The sequence below is a fragment of the Chanos chanos genome, chromosome 8 (assembly GCF_902362185.1).
Source record: "Chanos chanos chromosome 8, fChaCha1.1, whole genome shotgun sequence".
Classification (NCBI taxonomy): domain Eukaryota; kingdom Metazoa; phylum Chordata; class Actinopteri; order Gonorynchiformes; family Chanidae; genus Chanos; species Chanos chanos.
In genome coordinates this window covers 13,299,865-13,322,917 of record NC_044502.1, presented here as the reverse complement: position 1 = coordinate 13,322,917, position 23,053 = coordinate 13,299,865, and the positions used below count along the sequence as shown (strand labels likewise).

Genomic DNA, 23,053 nt, shown 5'->3' with positions numbered 1-23,053 from the left:
TTACCTTATTGCTAACGAAATAGCATTAGCATCCAAGCCATACTGTAAGGGCGACTTCGTGAAAACATGCATGCTGAAGGCAGCAGAAATTGTGTGCCCTGAGATGCGACAAACTTTTGCCAACATTAGCCTGACGAGGAATACTGTGGCAGACAGGATTTCAGACCTTTCCGCAGATTTGGACAGCAAAATGTGAACGTCTTAATAATATATTAGTACTTCTTTGCACTAAAACAAAGACATGGATTTAGAGTTCTAGTTATTTATAGATTTTATGCTATTATTTTACTGGTCCGGCCCACTTAAGATCAAATTGCTCTATATGTGGCCTGTGAAGTAAAATGAGTTAGACACCCCTGATATTCATAAATAAAGAATATACCTTGCATCAGCCAACGAGCGCACGTTCGGTTTACTTTACGAATATCGATATTCACTTTTAAGAATTCGAATTTAACCATGAAATGTCTATGAGAATTTAAATGAGTTCCAACTGATATCTTACCTCGAGTTACCAGCTAAAATAAACATTTTCTTCTTCATTTTCTTTCATTCATTCAGCGTCCTCCATTTAAAACTCCCAGCGTTTAAGGCCCGCCAAATTTGACCAATCGCATAAAGGCGCTCGCGCATAACTATTCCCTATCTCAACAACATGCGTGATTTTTTTTTTTGTTTGTTTGTTAGGGAGGTCGTGCTTAGAGGTGGTGTCATGCAACGCTAAAAAGCCTGACAAACACTCAGTGTAAGCTTCTCCAGTTTGTCCTCCACTTTGAATTTGCTTGGATCTGCGTTCATGACGACGTCCTTACAAGGAACGCATAAACGACTCATTGCAGCTGCTTCCCGTGGTCGAGCAAGACGGAAAATGTCTAAGGTGAGAGTACTGCTGTTTGTAGTCTTGGCTCACAGTGCCAATTCGAGTCGGAGTTGTAACGAGAGTTGAGCTTATTTCTTATGCGTTGTGTTGTGGACGTCAGTCTGGTTCTGCTGTGTATGGTTGACAACCAAAAATAAAAAACTAACCTCTCTGAACTCGTCTTACTAGCGTGGTTACAATGTCTTTATGCAGAACCTTTAGTGGCAAGCACGAAGGATCCTGTTCACCCATTGTAGTCACTTGAAGAAGGAGCTGGGTGAAATGGAATAGCCTGGAGTCATCAAGAGGTCACAGCACAGGCAATTCAAGGATATGCCTGGACTGGCTTGACTAAAATAAGGTGAACCAGAGGTCACACCATCCACTGCTGCTGTTGGATGATGTCACACCAGGACTGGACAGAGAACAAGACTCGAGTGTTCTAGATGCAAGGTCAGGCTATTAGACATTTAAATTAAGAAAAGAGTCTTCTTGTTCACTACCTTTAATACAATTTTGGCAGGTTGCCAATGCCACTACAAAAGAAAGAGATCAAAAGACATTCAATGTAATTCAATGAACATTTGGAGATATTTTTGTGCCTTAGATAATATATGAATGTATATGCATATCTGATTTACTTGTGAGGCCTCAAACTGATATAGTGAGTATTTTTATAAAGCTACTAGTAATCGTTTCTGTTACCCACCTGTTTAAAGTTATTCATGTTATCTAATTACACATAGATTTACAACTATTTCTAGATATTTAAGTAACTGTATTTTAGTCTTGTAGTTTTAGGAATAAAGTACTCTAGTCCTCAGCTTGACCAGTGTGGATGTTTATTGGATGTCTGCTTAACACTGTATTTACACAGAATAAGGGCAGAGTAATTACGATTCTGACCTTAGAGAGAGAACAGAAGTGAAACATTTCCACATACTTTATTAAATTGTTTGCAAAGTATATTTACCTTTGTCCATAATAAACACTGACAGATGTATCAGCATGCATCTGTGGATATATAAAACCTTAGAGTGGAGAGTGAGACAACAAACCAGAGCTAAGCAATAATTATATGTTGGAAAATACATGTAGTTTTTTTAAAGACTCAACAAAAATGACACGTTTCTATAGTCATAAAGGTTTTCAAAAAGGAAATGAATGGGGACTGAAGGGACTGCCATTCTTGTTTTCAGTACTTTATACAATCTGCAAAGACTGATAACAACACTGTGCTTTTTTCCCTAGACTACTATACAATACTAGATGAAACATTTGGGGCTATGCTGAACCATTCATCTGCTAAGAATCTTTTTAGAGCTGTGATATGCTTTATTAGCCATTATGGGTTCAGCACCACTAACCGATTTCAAATATTACACCTTTGAACAAATCTTTATCCCCAAGAGCACTAAAGAAACACATTGTAATTTTAATAGTGAAGCACAGTGTGACAAGGTAACCCTATGAATATGTTATCACATTAATTATCACATTGACCCATGTAATTATCACATTGACCCATGCAATGTTAATTTTAAATGCATAAATTTGGTTTTCATTGCTTGTTAAGGATTGGCCATAGTCATTCTTGATAATCAGCTAGCAAGCAGTCAGCTAAACAGCTCGTTCCCACCCCTGCAATGTAGATTTACAGCTTTCATGCATACTGTTCTGTGTGGCGCACGGTGCGTTTGTTTTGCACGCGTCTTGTTTTCTTCTCTCTCTCTCTCTCTTCCCTACTCTCCTGACGCAGGTGTCCAGCAGTGGCGCAAAGCATCGCATCCCGGCTCGGCTAACCAGAGACGGAGCACCCAAATTTGACGTGTACAGATTTCTCTCGTTATTCTGAGCCTTTGTGATTTTCGTGTTCACTATTAACAAATTTGCTGTACTGTGACCTTTGTCTCGTATTCTGACTTAGTTTTGGATTGTGTCATGGCTTTGGTTGTTCTCGGTTGTCGTGGGGAGGAGGACAGTCAAGGCTTTACGCAGGCTACTTCACTGTGCTTAGGGTTAGTTTATAGCTCTTTTCCACTGGACGGTGCTGGTGCCCGTGCAGGTGCCGGTGCGGAGCCAGTGCTGCCTTGGTGCCTTTTGAGAACCGGCCCGCATTTCCACTGGTTTGGGAACCGAACGCTACATAGCGAAAGTTTGGGTAATTTCCGTGGGGAAAAAATAATGTCGGACAGAACGCATCTGCTTGCTTTTTATAAATTTACTTTTAGAGGCGGGTGCCACTCCTGTATGTCTTTATTTTAGGGAGTTAGTGGAGTTAGGTTTTGTTTTGCTCTGCCATTACTTTTCTAGTAATCATTCAAAAGGACAACGAAAGGGTGACACTTAATTTGCTTAATAAAGATGATACCTTAGGAGAAGTCAAGGTGTCAACATCAACTCATTAGCGATTTGACACTAGTAGGAAAACCTTATACATACCCTTTTCTTTACAGTATTTCAATGAATACAGTCTCCCAACTGTAATAAAGATGGACAAAATCACAGAAAGTGTTTAATTTTTGTCTTCATATGGTAATAATTATGTTTTGTATGGATGAAGTACATGGATGAAGTACAGTGTGGTGAGATGAAATTACAATGTGTCATCGCATTCAGCATTGTAATTTTGAACACTGGTAAACATCTTTACGTCTGTAAACCCTTTGATATTCAGTCTCTCTTGTGTACCAATCATGAGGGTTGATACTCTAATGGGTACAATTTGGCACTATCAGTGTGACTTTGAATTTACGTCCATATGTTTTCCAGTGTTTGCTGAGGATTAAACATAGTCATTCGTTATAGTCAGCTAACAAGCCAACATGTTAACAGATAGTTTCCACCTCTGCACTAGAAAGCCTAAAAATCACAAACCAATACAAAAATAAGAGAAATTCAATATGCTACATTTTTCTAAACACTGTAAAAAAAAATGTTTTAAATGTGTGCTTGCATCAGTCTTCTGTACATCGTTTCCAAACAGGCTTTGTCACAGTAACAGTGAAGTTTATCTGAAGAGAAGGATCGGGAGGAGTACCAGCGCTGGCACAGAGCTGGTTTTCATGCTGCTGTTTTTTTTTGGAAGTTTTTCTGTGTAAAAACAAGAAGTCGACAAACAAATATTCTTGGTTAGTATCAAATTTCAACTTGTGAACTTGATCTTTGTGAACATTCACTAAAGTGTCTGGAGAAAAACAAGACCAGACAACTTTAAGCATAGCCGATAACGCTGTCTGAACAAAGCTGAACACACTTTCACACATCAAATACAGAACAGGCATCCATGAAGGTTTCTCAGGTCAAACACAGTGGTTCACACCTCAGTCAAAAGCAATAATTCATGCACAGGCATAAAGGCACAGTTTCCACCTAACACACAGTTTCTGCATCACTACAACAACATCAACAAATCCTTTCACTGGTTGAAATTATGTAGATGGTACATACTGCAAAGCAATATTCTGTGTTCTCCTAATTTAACTCATTAAACCCAGAATAACTGTTCAGACAAACCTGTGACTTGAAGCTCTATTTGAAATTCAGCGCTAAGAGGAGGAATAAAACAGAAGTACATCCCTCCATCTATGAGATCGACATTCTTCAGTAAGAGAGAGAAGTTGCCATTGGTGTACTTGTCTGGGAAGGTTTCTGTTCTACCCCTGAACTCTGGGTGCTGTCCAGTCAGTGATGGAGATCCTGAGATGATGTCGTAGACAATCTTGTCGTCATGGGAACGCCAGAATACTTTCATGTCATCTCTGTAAAGAACACCATGTGTGTATGTGCAGGGCAAGATGACACTGCCTCCTCTCACACCTGTCACCGTGTCCAGCACCACTGCAAGACAAAAACATCAACAGATATTCAACTGTAATTCAATGAACATTTAGACATAATTTTGTAGCTGAGACTATGGTAATATTATTGTTGTGTCTTGCTGAGTGCTGCCATACTTCTGTCAAGCAGTGTGTGCAGTTTATTGTTAACTTGGTTTTTGGTTAAAGAACAGTTTGCTTTTTATCAAGCAGACAGTTACAAACTGTGAAACAGCACTCCTGACCTTTTCACTTTGGATCTTGGAAAATAAAGGTCTTCAAGTGGTACCTGGCATATTCCCTTTAGGTGAATGTGTCATGTGTAAATGCAGACAGAATTCTCTTTGTCAAAGGTTTAGTGTGCATATCTGATTTACCTGTAAGGCCTCAATACCGTTATCAGTGAGTATTTTTATAAAGCTCTTAGTTATCATTTCTGTTACTTACAACTTTAAATTAGTACTGCTATCTATGCATCGCAATTTATATTAATTATGATCTTATAGCTATTTGTTCTGTCCCTTGTAGACATTTATGTAACTATATTTTAGTCCTGTGGTTTAAAATAAAAAAAGTACAGCAGTCCTCAGCTTGACTCATGAGGACGTTTAATGTATCAGTGCTTAACGTTGTATGTAAAACACACTGGTAGGGCAGAGTAATTATGATTTTGACCTCCAATAGAGAACAGAAATAAGACATTTCAACATAATTTGTTGATTTGTGTGCATAATATGTTATTTACCTTTGTCAATAAAGAATATCAACAGGTATATCAGCATGCAGCTGTGGACATGTGAAACACTGAAAGAGAACCAGAGATGAAACAGGAGCTAAGCACAAAGATAACAAGTGATTTAAAGTCAAAATGCAAAAGCACATATTATATAATTATCATAATAACATGTGGCAGTTAGGCTGAGTGGAAACTACCTTTGATAATACAGACCACAAGTTTTACTAATTTGACAAGCCAATAAACAATAACTACTGATGTCCAAGCAAGAATGAATCATTTTGATATAGATTCCAGTGGTTTATTCCATTTCGTCTGATGTGATATATTGGTTCAGTAATTGTGTAAAAAAAGAAAAGGAAAAAGTTCAGTCCACATAATTTACTTTTTTATGTATGGAGATTGTGTGAAGCTTAATGTACATCACTTTTGTAATGTGTAATTACTAGGGATGTTCCGATCCGCTCTCAAAGATGGGTATCGGGGCCGATTAAGGCATTTTTAAACTAATCAGTATCGGCTTTACTGAGCACGAACCTAAGCCCGATCCTTTGTTTTACGTCAGCTGTCACACAGATGTCGAAAACGGAGAGCACAATTTGTGGCAGGACGCAGCTAAAATGTCTGCAGTGTGGAAATATTTTAATATCTTATATTTTGGGAAACAAAAGCAGTCCAACAGCCACTTGTAATTTCTGCAATGAAAGCATTTAGCAAGGCGGTAGTAACAAAGCTGCATTCAATACTACCAGTTTGATACGGCACCTTAAAAATAAGCACTCAACGGAGTACAGTGAGTTCACTCAGGTATCTCAGGCAAAGGCTGCACCAAAGCAACACACACTGGAGGATAATTTTAAAAGGAGAGAGAAATTTCCTCGAGTTATCCCCATAGGCTATTGCCTGCGCAGACGTTATTGTTTTTCAGAGCAAGACAGTCTCAATATGTGACTTTAGAGGATTAATAGACATGAAGTTGGTCACTCGCTTGGCACCTTTTTGCCTAGTTTACCAGGATTTTCAGGCCTCAGTAAGGAACATTTTCTCTATATAATATCTTGATGATTACAGCATACGAAAGCTCACAAGCCACAGAAAAAACTCGCAGAGGCAGGACTTTTCCTGTCGGTTGTACAGCTTCCTTTCTAGGTTAGTTTTCCACTCTAATCTGTGTTTTGTTTTGTTTTGTTTACATCCAGACATATAGTTTTTTCTTTAAAGAATCAAATGTATAGATTCAGAGGGAACTAGGTCTATATCCTGTAAGCATTTAATACAGAACGCAATATTGTTCTCAAACTGACCAAGTCCATATTGTAAGAGGCGGCATGGCAACCGTAGGTAAATATTTGCAGGTTTACAATCTGTAAATACTTCTGTAAAAGCTGTGGTAGACTAAGTATTGCTGTGCTTTTAGGGCAGAGTGTCAATAGATTACACGGACGTATATGATATACACCAGGGGTGTCAAATGTACGGCCCGCGGGCCAGAACCGGCCCGCGAGATGAAATGTGCCAGATGTGAGAAATTATGACATCAACTGCAATGTATTTATTTGACCACAGGGGGCGCACGGTTCCAGTAAGAGTAGCGGATACAACACAACATTCTTTTGCCGCCGTCTGACCTAAAGCCCCAAAATGTCTTTTTCAAAAAGAAGAAAAGTGGACACAGAATGTAGAATATTTCAACGGACCAGCTCCTATTTATTCACACAGGTCAGTGGGAAACCTGTGTGCTTGGTGCTGCATGCACATGTGTGCTTTTAGGGCAGAGTGTCAATAGATTACACGGACGTATATGATATACATCAGGGGTGTCAAATGTACGGCCCGCGGGCCAGAACCGGCCGGCCAGAGGGTCCAATCCGGCCCGCGATATGAAATTTGCCAGATGTGAGAAATTATGAGTTATGAGTTACTGAAACAGTGCGCCCACATGTGTATGCAGCAAGTTGCAGTGCTCAAGGAATATAACATTCGGCGCCACTATGAGACTCATCATAGTGAGAAATATGACAGCTTGCAAGGACAACTGAGAAGAGAAAAGATCAATGAAATGTTAGCGGGTCTGAGAAAACAGCAGTTTTTACCCATAGCCGAGAGATTAGTGATGCGGCGGTCAAAGCCAGTTACCTTATTGCTAACGAAATAGCATTAGCATCCAAGCCATACTGTAAGGGCGACTTCGTGAAAACATGCATGCTGAAGGCAGCAGAAATTGTGTGCCCTGAGATGCGACAAACTTTTGCCAACATTAGCCTGACGAGGAATACTGTGGCAGACAGGATTTCAGACCTTTCCGCAGATTTGGACAGCAAAATGTGAACGTCTTAATAATATATTAGTACTTCTTTGCACTAAAACAAAGACATGGATTTAGAGTTCTAGCTATTTATAGATTTTATGCTATTATTTTACTGGTCCGGCCCACTTAAGATCAAATGGCTCTATATGTGGCCTGTGAAGTAAAATGAGTTAGACACCCCTGATATTCATAAATAAAGAATATACCCTGCATCAGCCAACGAGCGCACGTTCGGTTTACTTTACGAATATCGATATTCACTTTTAAGAATTCGAATTTAACCATGAAATGTGAAATGTCTATGAGAATTTAAATGAGTTCCAACTGATATCTTACCTCGAGTTACCAGCTAAAATAAACATTTTCTTCTTCATTTTCTTTCATTCATCCAGCGTCCTCCATTAAAAAGTCCCAGCGTTTAAGGCCCGCCAAATTTGACCAATCGCATAAAGGCGCTCACGCATAACTATTCCCTATCTCAACAACATGCGTGATTTTTTTTTTTTTTTTTGTTAGCGAGGTCGTGCTTAGAGGTGGTGTCATGCAACGCTAAAAAGCCTGACAAACACTCAGCGTAATCTTCTCCAGTTTGTCCTCCACTTTGAATTTGCTTGGATCTGCGTTCATGACGACGTCCTTACAAGGAACGCATAAACGACTCATTGCAGCTGCTTCCCGTGGTCGAGCAAGACGGAAAATGTCTAAGGTGAGAGTACTGCTGTTTGTAGTCTTGGCTCACAGTGCCAATTCGAGTCGGATTTGTAACGAGAGTTGAGTTTATTTCTTATGCGTTGTGTTGTGGACGTCAGTCTGGTTCTGCTGTGTATGGTTGACTACCAAAAATAAAAAACTAACCTCTCTGAACTCGTCTTACTAGCGTGGTTACGATGTCTTTATGCAGAACCTTTAGTGGCAAGCACGAAGGATCCTGTTCACCCATTGTAGTCACTTGAAGAAGGAGCTTGGTGAGATGGAATAGCCTGGAGTCATCAAGAGGTCACAGCACAGGCAATTCAAGGATATGCCTGGACTGGCTTGACTAAAATAAGGTGAACCAGAGGCCACACCATCCACTGCTGCTGTTGGATGATGTCACACCAGAACTGGACAGAGAACAAGACTTGAGTGTTCTAGATGCAAGGTCAGGCTATTAGACATTTAAATGAAGAAAAGAGTCTTCTTGTTCACTACCTTTAATACAATTTTGTCAGGTTGCCAATGCCACTACAAAAGAAAAAGATCAAAAGACATTCAATGTAATTCAATGAACATTTGGAGATATTTTTGTGCCTGAGGTAATATATGAATGTATATGCATATCTGATTTACTTGTGAGGCCTCAAACTGATATAGTGAGTATTTTTATAAAGCTACTAGTAATCGTTTCTGTTACCCACCTGTTTAAAGTTATTCATGTTATCTAATTACACATAGATTTACAACTATTTCTAGATATTTAAGTAACTGTATTTTAGTCTTGTAGTTTTAGGAATAAAGTACTCTAGTCCTCAGCTTGACCAGTTTGGATGTTTATTGGATGTCTGCTTAACACTGTATTTACACAGAGTAAGGGCAGAGTAATTACGATTCTGACCTTAGAGAGAGAACAGAAGTGAAACATTTCCACATACTTTATTAAATTGTTTGCAAAGTATATTTACCTTTGTCCATAATAAACATTGACAGATGTATCAGCATGCATCTGTGGATATATAAAACCTTAGAGTGGAGAGTGAGACAACAAACCAGAGCTAAGCAATAATTATATGTTGGAAAATACATGTAGTTTTTTTAAAGACTCAACAAAAATGACACATTTCTATAGACATAAAGGTTTTCAAAAAGGAAATGAATGGGGACTGAAGGGACTGCCATTCTTGTTTTCAGTACTTTATACAATCTGCAAAGACCGATAACAACACTGTGCTTTTTTCCCTAGACTACTATACAATACTAGATGAAACATTTGGGGCTATGCTGAACCATTCATCTGCTAAGAATCTTTTTAGAGCTGTGATATGCTTTATTAGCCATTATGGGTTCAGCACCACTAACCAATTTCAAATATTACACCTTTGAACAAATCTTTATCCCCAAGAGCACTAAAGAAACACATTGTAATTTTAATAGTGAAGCACAGTGTGACAAGGTAACCCTATGAATATGTTATCACATTAATTATCACATTGACCCATGTAATTATCACATTGACCCATGTAATGTTCATTTTAAATGCATAAATTTGGTTTTCATTGCTTGTTAAGGATTGGCCATAGTCATTCTTGATAATCAGCTGGCAAGCAGTCAGCTAAACAGCTCGTTCCCACCCCTGCAATGTAGATTTACAGCTTTCATGCATACTGTTCTGTGTGGTGCACGGTGCGTTTGTTTTGCACGCGTCTTGTTTTCTTCTCTCTCTCTCTCTCTCTCTTCCCTACTCTCCTGACGCAGGTGTCCAGCAGTGGCGCAAAGCATCGCATCCCGGCTCGGCTAACCAGAGACGGAGCACCCAAATTTGACGTGTACAGATTTCTCTCGTTATTCTGAGCCTTTGTGATTTTCGTGTTCACTATTAACAAATTTGCTGTACTGTGACCTTTGTCTCGTATTCTGACTTAGTTTTGGATTGTGTCATGGCTTTGGTTGTTCTCGGTTGTCGTGGGGAGGCGGACAGTCAAGGCTTTACGTAGGCTACTTCACTGTGCTTAGGGTTAGTTTATAGCTCTTTTCCACTGGACGGTGCTGGTGCCCGTGCAGGTGCCGGTGCGGAGCCAGTGCTGCCTTGGTGCCTTTTGAGAACCGGCCCGCATTTCCACTGGTTTGGGAACCGAACGCTACATAGCGAAAGTTTGGGTAATTTCCGTGGGGAAAAAATAATGTCGGACAGAACGCATCTGCTTGCTTTTTATAAATTTACTTTTAGAGGCGGGTGCCACTCCTGTATGTCTTTATTTTAGGGAGTCAGTGGAGTTAGGTTTTGTTTTGCTCTGCCATTACTTTTCTAGTAATCATTCAAAAGGACAACGAAAGGGTGACACTTAATTTGCTTAATAAAGATGATACCTTAGGAGAAGTCAAGGTGTCAACATCAACTCATTAGCGATTTGACACTAGTAGGAAAACCTTATACATACCCTTTTCTTTACAGTATTTCAATGAATACAGTCTCCCAACTGTAATAAAGATGGACAAAATCACAGAAAGTGTTTAATTTTTGTCTTCATATGGTAATAATTATGTTTTGTATGGATGAAGTACATGGATGAAGTACAGTGTGGTGAGGTGAAATTACAATGTGTCATCGCATTCAGCATTGTAATTTTGAACACTGGTAAACATCTTTACGTCTGTAAACCCTTTGATATTCAGTCTCTCTTGTGTACCAATCATGAGGGTTGATACTCTAATGGGTACAATTTGGCACTATCAGTGTGACTTTGAATTTACGTCCATATGTTTTCCAGTGTTTGCTGAGGATTAAACATAGTCATTCGTTATAGTCAGCTAACAAGCCAACATGTTAACAGATAGTTTCCACCTCTGCACTAGAAAGTCTAAAAATCACAAACCAATACAAAAATAAGAGAAATTCAATATGCTACATTTTTCTAAACACTGTAAAAAAGATGTTTTAAATGTGTGCTTGCATCAGTCTTCTGTACATCGTTTCCAAACAGGCTTTGTCACAGTAACAGTGAAGTTTATCTGAAGAGAAGGATCGGGAGGAGTACCAGCGCTGGCACAGAGCTGGTTTTCATGCTGCTGTTTTTTACTGTAAGTTTTTCTGTGTAAAAACAAGAAGTCGACAAACAAATATTCTTGGTTAGTATCAAATTTCAACTTGTGAACTTGATCTTTGTGAACATTCACTAAAGTGTCTGGAGAAAAACAAGACCAGACAACTTTAAGCATAGCCGATAACGCTGTCTGAACAAAGCTGAACACACTTTCACACATCAAATACAGAACAGGCATCCATGAAGGTTTCTCAGGTCAAACACAGTGGTTCACACCTCAGTCAAAAGCAATAATTCATGCACAGGCATAAAGGCACAGTTTCCACCTAACACACAGTTTCTGCATCACTACAACAACATCAACAAATCCTTTCACTGGTTGAAATTATGTAGATGGTACATACTGCAAAGCAATATTCTGTGTTCTCCTAATTTAACTCATTAAACCCAGAATAACTGTTCAGACAAACCTGTGACTTGAAGCTCTATTTGAAATTCAGTGCTAAGAGGAGGAATAAAACAGAAGTATGTCCCCCCATCTGTGAGCTCGACATTCTTCAGTAAGAGAGAGAAGTTGCCATTGGTGTACTCCTCTGGGAAGGTTTCTGTTCTACCCCTGAACTCTGGGTGCTGTCCTATCAGTGACGCAGAACCCGCGACGATGTCATAGACCTTCTTGCTGTCATATGAACGCCAGAATACTTTCACGTCATCTTTGTAAAGAACACCATCGCTGTGTGTGCAAGGCAAGATGACGCTGCCTCCTCTCATGCCTGTCACCGTCTCCAATACCACTGCAAGAGAAAAATATCAACAGATATTCAACTGTAATTCAATGAACATTTAGACAATTTTGTACCTAAGACTGCTGTAATGTTATTGTCGGGTCTTGCTAAGTGCTGTAATAGTTCTCTCAAGCAGTGTGTGCAGTTTATTGTTAACTTAGTTTTTGATTATAACAGTTTTTTTTTAAAACAAGCAGACAATGACAAACTGTGACATAGCACTCCTTATCTTTTCACTTTGAGTCTTGGAAAATACAGATCTGTAAGTGGTACCTGGTATGTTCGCCTTAGGGGAATGTGTCATGTGTAAATGCAGACAGGTTTCTCTTCATGAAAAGTGTGCAGTACATATGCATATCTGATTTACCTGTGAGGCCTCAATACTGTTATCAGTGAATAATTTTTATAAAGCTATTAGTAATCATTTCTGTTACCTACCACTTTAAATGTATTATTGTTATCTAGTCTTGTATAGCAATTTATATTAGCTATAATTGTATAGCTATTTGTTCTGTCCAGCTGTTTATAGACATATATTTATAAGCTATATTTTAGTCTTGTAATTTTAGAAAAAACACCCAAAGAAACAAAAACAACAGTCCACAACTTGACTTATGAGGATGTTTAATGTATGAATAGGCCTAATGTATGAATAGGCTTAATGTTGTTTTATAAACACAGTGGTAGGGCAGAGTAATTATGAATTTGACCCTAAAAAGAAAAGAAGAAATAAGGCATTTCTGCATACTGTGTTGATTTGTTTGCATGGTATAGTGTTTACCTTTGTTAATGAAGTACGTCAACAGAAATATCAGCTTGCAACTGTGGACGCAGGAAACACTGAAATAAAACAACAAATAAAACAGGAGCTAAGCACAAAGATAACAGTTGATTTAAAGTTATAAGTTAAAATGTAAAGCGCATGTTATATAATCATAATAACGTGGCAGTTCAGTGGAAACTATCTTTGATTACAGGGGGGGGGTCAGTAGTTTGCACAACCATCGTTGTCGCCTTGTTTTCCATTTTAATCTGTTGTTTTTGACGTAGAGACTTGTTTATGAAACTGAATCATATTTTTTAAAGAACAAAATATATAAATGCAGAGTAAGCTGTGTCCTGTAAGCATTTAATACACAATGCAATATCGTTCTCAAACTGAACGAGTGCATATTGTAAGGGAACGCAACCGTTGGTAAAAATGTGCATGTTTGCAATCTGTAAATGCTTCTTTAAAAGTTACTGTAGCCTAGGTAGTGCTACGCTTTAAGGGCAGATTGTCCATAGATTATGCGGATATTTATATAATAAATATGAATAAAGAATATGGAGAACAATATTGATGACAAACGTTTCTACAACCCTGGGTACTGTATTTCAGCCACTGACTAACCAGCGCACTCGCGGTTTATGCAGCGATATTTACTTTCAGGGATTTAAATGGAAAACATCTATGTCAATTGAAATGAGATACAAGCGTCAACCAATTTCTTACCCCGAGTTACCAGTTAAAATAAAAACTTTCACCATCATATTTCATTCTTTAATTCTTCGATGTTCAAAAATTTGCGCCGTGTATTGCCTCAAAATATTGACCGATCGCGTAAGGTTGTCGATCGCTCAGAACTCTGGGTAAAAAAACTCTGTGCCAAAATAAAAGCCCGCTCGAGGCGTTCGCCCGGGTGTATTGCTGGATGTCCATAACCATTGTAAGTAAAGCAGTAGGCTAACGTAAGATCTAATAACAGAGCATTTCAGTGACCTTGCACTGCACCGATTGAAAAAAAAAAATTCGATTTCGACAATGTCCACTAAAAACTAACAATACAGTCGTCTTATAGAGTAGGGACATCTGCTCTTTTGCAGATTGTTTTCTATAAATTAATCTTTCAGCCTCATATGAGATTGATTTTAATTTCTACTTTGTACACACCCCAAATAATAAGCTAATTGTTTCACACAAGCACCAAAAGTCCACTGAAAATGACTGTGTGTGAGGAAAGTCATGAAATGGAACTGAAGAGAGTAAAATGTAATCAGAACGTTTTGTCAATAGCATCATAGAACAGTTATGTTCACGGGCTGTTTTTGCATGCTGTTGTTAATGTGTTTTCGACTTTGGTTCTACGTTTCAGCTAAGCAACAGCAGCATGCACTATGTTACAAATACAATTTGAGCCAAACTTAGCTGAAATTTCCTTTATTAGCAGTAGTTTGCACCAGCAACTAAAAGTGGACAGGTGGACTGAGCGGGCAGGTGAACTTTTTATGGACTCTATCATAAAGAAGAAAGTACAAGCAAAAAGACCAAGCTTATGTTGAAGTCCAAATTGGACAAAGCAGATACAAATGCAGATTTAAAATAAATACATGTGCCCAGGCAAATGTGATACCTGCAGACACATTTTACTATATATGGAAATATATATATATATATGGAAATGTGCTACTGGGCTCATCATCCAGTAGACCCCTGGGCAGTCAGATACTCACATAGTGTAAATGGTGTCACTGTCTCCACCTACCTCACCTCCCTTTAATATGAGAGTCTGCCTTGACTGAACGTGTTATATGTTGCATACATTATAATGCACAGCCATGCAGCCTACTGATATTATTGTTCTCTGATATTTTTCAAGGAATCAACATGTTCCCATGAGACTGCCATATCCTGTCACACCAGCAGTGGGTGAGCAGAAGACTCGAATGTTCTACATGCAAGGTCAGGCTACTGGACATTTAAATGAGAAGAGGAGTCTTCCTCGCTCACTACTTTCATTACAGTTTCTGGACGGTTGCCAGTGGCACTAAAGAAGAATTACATCAAAAGACATTCAGCTGTATGAACATGAACATCAACGAACATTTGGTGATACTTTTTTTACCTGAGACAATATATGAAGATATATGCATATCTGACTTACCTGTGAGGCCTCGAACTCATATCAGTGAATATTTTTATAGAGTTATTAGTCATAATATTTGTTTCCCACCTGTTTAAAGTTATTCGTGTTATCTAGTTATAGTTAATTTTACAGCTATATCTAGAAATGTATTATATTTTAGCCTTGTGGTTTTAGAAAAGAAAAGTACACTAGTCCTCAGCTTGACCTGTGTGGATGTTTATTGGATGTCTGCTTAACACTGTATGTACACAGAGTGCGGGCAGAGAGAACAGAAATGAGACATTTCCACATACTTTACTGAATTGTTTGCAAAATATAATATTGACCCTTGTCAATAATGAACATTATCAGGCATTTATTCCACATCTTCCTTGCGATACCCAAACCACTGTCAGACGCTGGATCCAGTGCTGTTTCTTTTTGGAGCCAATTCGTCCGCCTGCATCCTCTATTACTGTTTCCAAACTCAACACGTATGAACTCGCTTTGGTGCCTCACTTCTTTCGCTCTCCCCTGGCTCTTTCCCTGTTCCCTCCAGATACCGAAACACATGTCTCACCTAAAAACATCACACACACTTGCCCAGGACAGTGGTCTGGATGGGTGGGCGAGTGTGTCTGATGTACGTATGTGAGGTTTTTTTTTGTTTGTGTGTCTGTGAGAGGGAGAAAGCCATAGGAGAGAGCTTGAGAAGCAGAATGCAGAAGAGAAACGCCAAAGAGAGTTTCATGCATTGAACATGGAGCAAGCCGCAAGTATATTCAATATATCGCCCAGCCTTACTATGATGCTATTTGAGAAAAGGCGTGAGTATGAAGCAAGGCTTACAAACAACATACACTACTAAAGGTGAACCCTTGTAACAGAGAAAACTTAAGTTGTGCAAGTTGCTGAGGGGTTTAAAATTGATTGAGTTATTAGAAACGATAGCTTGCAAGATACTTTGTTTCTCGAAACAAAGTCAGTTTTCTCTCAAACTGTGTCAGTTTTCCATTATTCAATGATAATAACTGATGCTATTACTTTTTTATTTGTTGACTATATTTGTGTTTGAAAACGTTTCTGGAAATATAGAATAAATGCATTGACTATTTGGTCCATTTGCCTCAAAAATGAGTTGCTTTGAGTCGAGTGTCTTTGTCTACCATATGTTCCCGTTGCCCAAAGGAAGTAACAAAAGGTTAATACAGCTTTACTGCATGTTTTCACTTGGCTGTTGTTGTCTGTCCTCATTGACTACACTGTGTTAATGTGGCTACTTGAAGTTTTTTTGGGGGGGTGGGGAACCAAGCAGCTCTGCTGTGTAGGCACCCATGTGTAAAGTGACTGCTGTCTTTGCGGTGTCGGTGGTTGGGATTCCTTCCATAGCTGAGGATGCCCTAAACATTCAGAAATAATACAGTGATTATCTGCACAGCAGGCTAAACTAAACCAAGGCCTAACCAAGACAGACATTTTACGAATTCAGAAATAAACTTACACTTTTCAGACTGTTTCCCAGATTTGTTGTTGAGACACGGGTACACGGGTTTTATCTTGCATATCTGGCACTCCGCTTTTTTTTTTTTTTTTTTTTAAATCATCATCCTTAAGCTTAAACTGCTTCCAAACCAGGTATTCTTTTAATCTTTTGTCAAGGACTGAGAATCACGTTATTCCTAGTTTATGCGCGAATTTATGACGCCTTGATAGAGAGCAACACGAGGCTTCGTTACTGAAATTCAAAAAGTGCGAATGTGTTTACTGGCAAAATTGTTTGTTGAATGATAATAAAAGTAGGCCGCTTTGACGTCTGAATTTCTCGTATTACAGCAGTAACCTTAAAACTGCAACCGAGCACCCATCCTAATCATAGAATGCTGAATTTCACAATCAAATGTCAGTTCAGCTTCAAATTTTTCAGTGCAACCCTATGGTACAGTTAAAATCGGCTGAGAAAAAAAATCTATATTGGTTAAACGATAGGCTACTTTAATATTCGGGCAATCAGTCGCGTCACGTCACGTCACGTCACTTTATGTTGTTCTCTGCGTGGGGTAACGTCAGACTCCGACGCGAGTTGCAGCTTGTACTATAACGAAAGGTAAATTCGCGCGATGTCAGGAAAAGGGCGATGTAATCATGTCTGGCTTCAAACCGCACAGGTTGTCATTCATTTTAGTTATGATATACTGTTGTAAATTTTGACATGGATTTTTATTCTTATTTTTCATGTATACACTTTTCAGAGAATGTATGGTCATGACATTTTGCCTCAAAGTCATGGAAATTTATTGGTAAAAATGTGTATGAACCCTGAATAGCAATAAACATACCAAAACAATAAACATAGCCTGTAACTCCTTGTTTGTCACTGTCGTACTTTTCTTGTTATTGTTTTGAAGGACTACTAGAGGTTGACGTTTAAGTTGCTTAAAATACAGATACTCAATACTTTAGGAGACTTTGGGGAGATGTCAACTTCAGCTGATTTAGCGATTCAACATTAGTAGGAAAACTTAATATGTACCCCTCTGGAAGAATATTTCTGGAAGAATTCAAACTTCTGAGAGGACAGTGTTACATTTCATGAAATCTGTTAACTTTGATGTATTTAATAACAAATACATATCCCAGCAACTTGTTTGTGTTGTTTGTACAAAATGCTTTTATTTCAAAGGATACTGTATATCATACAGTACTTTTAGACCATGGGATACAGACTATAATCTCTTTACTCTTCATCTGAACTATAGACATTGTGTATTCTGTTACAGTTTGTGCTCCAAATGACAAACATTATTAATTAATCCTAGCAGCACATCATATTTGTAAGAAAGAAGTACAGTGTGTCAAGAACAAATATAATGTGTCATTGCATTCAGAAGTTGTAATTTTGACATTTTGTTACCATAGTCATCCATTATAGTCAGTTAGCAACAGCTAGTTCTCACCTCTGCAAATGAAAGTGTCCAAGACGTCTTCAAACAAATTAAGACGTTTCGATTTGTACACTGATACAGTGATTATAGAAAATCACAAATAAACCATTACAAAAATCAGAGAAATTCAATATTTCACTTTCTTTTCTGTAAATAGATAAGTCCCATATGACACTGATTTCAATGAAACATTTCATTGTGCTTTGATTCATCTAGGCTTTTGTGCTTCTTTGTACACACCCTACTGATTAGTCACTCATTCACACTAGCATCAAGTAGTCTTCTGCACATCTCACATCCCCATCAAACAGGCTTTGTCACATCAACAGTGAAGTTTATCTGAAGAGCAGGATCAGTACCAGTGCTGACACAGGACCAGTTTTCATGCAAAAGTGGTGGGGCCACCTCACCACAGAATGTTAACCATATGCAAACTCCGTAATCTTTTACCAGCAGACAGACTTGCCAGTAGATCCCTGGAAGCTCCTTACAGGCCCACTCATCTGAAACATGTCACTTAGCAAAAAATCACACCTATGAATGGAAGACCTAAAGCAAACAGCACTACATCATATCACATCAAACCAGTCTTGTAATTATGGGCAGTTTACATCCAAAATACCGTGTGATCAATATACAGCAGGAATTTTACCATATCCAAAAAGAAAAACAAAACCTCAATGTCATAATACAATTAACTGACTGTGTTATAAGTTGTACATGTAATAAATGCTCAACCATAAACGCACAAGCATGCAACTTACTGATATTATTGTTCTCTGATGTTTTCCAAGCAGCTGACATGCCTGGAGTCATCAAGAAGGTACAGAACAGGAAATCCAAGGATATGTATCGACTTCCTTGACTTAAATAGGGGAAACCAGAGGCTTCACTATCCACTGCCGCTGCTTGATGATGTCACACCAGAATTGGGCGGAGCACAAGACGTAATGGTTCTAGATGCCTGGTCAGGCTATTGGGCTTCTAAATAAGAGTCTTCCTCACTCACTATGTTCAAAATATATATTTTGCAGGTTGCCAATGCTACTACAAAAGTAAAACATCAAAAGACATTTACTGTTATTCTATGAACATTTGGAGATACTTTTGTACCTGAGACAATATATGAATATATATGCATATGTGATTTATCTGTGATGTCTCAATACTGATATCAGTGGATATTTTCAAAGAGCTATTAGTCATATTTTCTGTTACCCACTTATTTAGGGTTGTTCATGTTATCTAGTTATACCTAGATTTAGAGCTATTTATTGACATTTATGTAACTATATTTTATCTTGTGGTTTGAGAAAAAGAAATACACCAGGCTTCAGCTTGACCAGTGTAGATGTTTACTGGATGTCTGCTTAACATCGTATTTACACAGAGTAAGCACAGAGTAATTATGATTTTCACCATATAGAGACAACAGGAATAAGACATTTCCACATACTTTATTGAACTGTTCGCATAGTGATATTTGTCTTTGTGGACATGTATATATCAGAATGCATCTGTGGGCATAAAAAACATTAAAGTGGCAAGTGAGACAAGAAACAGGAGTTAAGCAATAATTACATTGTGAAAATTAGTTTTTCAAAGATGCCACCAAAATGACACATTTCTATAGTTATAAAGGTTTTCAAAAAGAAAATAAATGGGGTCTAAGGAAACTCCCATCCTTGTTGTCAGTGCTTTATACACCCTGCAAGATCCATCACAACACTGTGGAGCTCTGTTAAACCATTCCTCTCCTAAGATATAAATGAAACGTAATATGTATCATATAAATATTTAGCACTTTCTTTATCTGAAATGTAGAGATTATATATCATGTTACATCAAAATGCTCCACAGTCACTTTGTTAATGCTATTGTTAAAGTAACTGCATTACAATGTAACAAAAGTGTCGAACAGTTTATAATCCCAGATGGGATTATTACACTTTAAATGAGCTTCAATCAGAAAGGACAAGCTACAATTATATTCCAAAGAGGTACATTTCTTAGACTTAACACATCTATCAACAGCACTAGCTAATTTCAAATACTGCACATTTGAACAAATTTTGATCCCCAGGAGCACTTCACAAAATCAGACAGTGACAATAAAACACTCTCTCACCTCACAGTTTGTGTTCCAAATCGTAGAAATTATAAATTAACCCCAGCAGCACACTGTAATTTTAAAAATGAAGTACAGTTTGACAAACTAAACCTATGTCTGCATTGACACACTGAGACATGCAATTTTGAAGATCTGAAAACGTCTTTATATCTGTCACTTTTTGATATTTAGTCTTGTTTACTAATTGTGAGGGTTGATAATATAATAATTTGGCACTGTCAGTTTGAAATGCATCCATTTGGTTTCCAGTTATTGTTACGGATGGAACACTCTCACTCACTCATTATCTAAACCGCTTATCCAAATTAGGGTCGTGGGGGACACTGGAACCTATCCCAGCATTCATTGGGCAAAGGCGGGGGAAACACCCTGGACAGGTCATCAGTCCATCATAGGGCAGACGGATTGAACACGGACATTTAAAAATAAATACAATTCAATGTCATATTTTTTTCTAAAAATTGATCAGTCACATATGACACTGATTCCAGTGTAGCATGTAATGCTGCTTTGATTCATTAAGGCTTTTGTGCTTCTCTGTACACACTCTAGTTGATTAGTCAGTCATTCACACCAGCCATCAACTGGTCTTCTGCACATCACCTCCAAAGAGTCTCTATCCTGATTCAAAATGTCTTCAGTGTACTTTCAGCATTTGTACAAATCTTTCTGATATGAAACATAAAGACTTAGCTACAAGTGGCTAAATGTCCCATGATACCTCTGCCCTTCACTGTTCACATAACAGTGAAGTTTATCTGAAGAGAAAGATCAGGAGGAGTACCAGTGCTGACACAGGACCAGTTTTCATGCTGCTGTTTTTCACTGTAAGTTTTTCTGTGTGAAAATAAGTAGAAGCAGACAAACAAATTCTTGGTTAGTATCAAATTTCAACTTGTGAACTTGATCTTTGTGAACATTCACTGAAGTGTCTGTGAGTGAGACAAGAACAAACACCTTTATGCATAGACAAATGCGCTGTCTTAACACAGCAGAACACACTTTCACACACCAAATACAAAATAAGCATCCACGAAGGTTTCTCAGGTCAAACAGAGCGGTTCACACTTCATTAAAAAGCAATACTCCTTACACAGGCATAAACACACAGTTTGCACCAAACACACAGTTCTTGCATTTGTTGCAGGTTTTTCCGTATTCACATAAGCTAAATACAAACAAATATTCCTGGGGCCTGTACTACGAAGCAGGATTTGTGGGTTAGCAAGGTAACTTCAGGTTTAACCCTGGGTTTTCAGTGTCATGAAGGTGGTTCACTTTTTACTGGGCTGCACTGCCAAGGTAACTTATGCTACACACCCAACCTGCTCTGGAGCAGGTTCATTTCAAGATGAGAGATCAAAACATATAAAAGCACCACCTACTGACCAATCGATTCTCTTTGAAAATGGAGTCACCATTCCTGGAAGATCCCGTGGACCAAATTTCATATCCATTAATGTAAATTTACAGGTAAGAAACCATGCTTTACTGCATTTAGCAAAGATTTCAAATAATGCATTAATTAAATTTAACACTCTTCAAAACAAAAACCAACAAAGAAACGGTAACAGCTTGTACTACATTAAAACATTTTGAAATAGATCCCTATTTCAGATCCCTATTAGATAATGAGTGAGTGCGTGAGTGAGTAGATCTCCCCATGTTAGCAATTGGTCATCTGGTGCCAACACCACCCCTTTTATGTGAACGCACTCAAAGCTAGATTGAGAAAACCTGGGTTGACTTAACGACTTCATCATCACCGTCGTGACATCACTTAATGCGAGACTGCAGTTCTTAGGCTTTGTCAAGCCAGCTAACAAAAACATACCCTGGGTATGTTGAGCTTGCTTCACAGTACAGGCCCCTGTTTAGTATCAAATTTTATCCTGTGAACTTGATCCTTGTTAACTTTTACTAAAGTGTCTGTGAGTAAAATAAGAAAAGACAACTCGAAGCATAGCCATTTATGTTGTCTCACTCATAAAATACAAAATTAGCATCTGTCCATGCAACACAGATTTGCTTTCCTCAAGTCAAACAGAGGGAACACACTTCAGTCAAAAGAAAGAATTCCTTACACAACTATAAACACACAGTTTCTGCGTTTTCTATTTCCATAACCACACATGTATGTATTGATGTAAATTGTGTGCGCATCCGCCGCAGCATCAAAAAATCCCATCATTGTTTGAAATAACTAATGTGGATGGTACATACTGCAGAGAATTACTCAAAGCTCTCCTATTTTAAGTCATTAAAGCCAGAATAACTGTTCAGACAAACCTGTGACTTGAAGCTCTATTTGAAAGTCAGCATCAAGAGGAGGAATAAAACAGAAGTACATCCCTCCATCTGAGAGACTGAGATTCTTCAGTAAGAGAGAGAAGTTGCCATTGGTGTACTCATCTGGGAAGGTTTCTGTTCTACCCCTGAACTCTGGGTGCTGTCCAGTCAGTGATGCAGAACCCGCGATGATGTCATAGACATTCTTGCTGTCATGGGAACGCCAGAATACTTTCATGTCATCTTTGTAAAGAACACCATCTCTGTATGTGCAAGGCAAGATGACACTGCCTCCCCTCAACCCTTTCACCGTCTCCAATACCACTGCAAGAGGAAAACATTATCAGATATTCAACTGCATTTAAATGAACATTTAAATATAAAGCTATTAGCAATAATTTCTGTTACCTAAAACTATAAATTTATTACTGTTAGTCATAGAAATTTATATTAGCCATCATTGTATAGTTATTTGTTCTGTCCAGCTATTTATAGACATTTATGTACCTATATTTTAGTCTTGTGGTTTTAGGAAAAAACGAACACCAGACATTATCTTGACT

The 23,053-nt window shown here is 38.2% G+C and overlaps 1 protein-coding gene across 1 annotated transcript in view; it reads right to left on the bottom strand.

The window, feature by feature from the left end:
• Positions 1–22,728, bottom strand: part of LOC115819310 (CD276 antigen-like) — a 31,874-nt gene extending 9,146 nt beyond the window's left edge. The window contains exons 1-3 of the mRNA XM_030782871.1: positions 22,491–22,728; positions 11,929–12,252; positions 4,376–4,699 (exon numbers count right to left, since the gene is read on the bottom strand). Of these exons, the coding sequence (XP_030638731.1) occupies positions 4,376–4,699; positions 11,929–12,252; positions 22,491–22,728 (886 nt within the window). The remainder of the gene's footprint in view (positions 1–4,375; positions 4,700–11,928; positions 12,253–22,490) is intronic.
• Between the last annotated feature and the right edge of the window lie 325 nt (positions 22,729–23,053).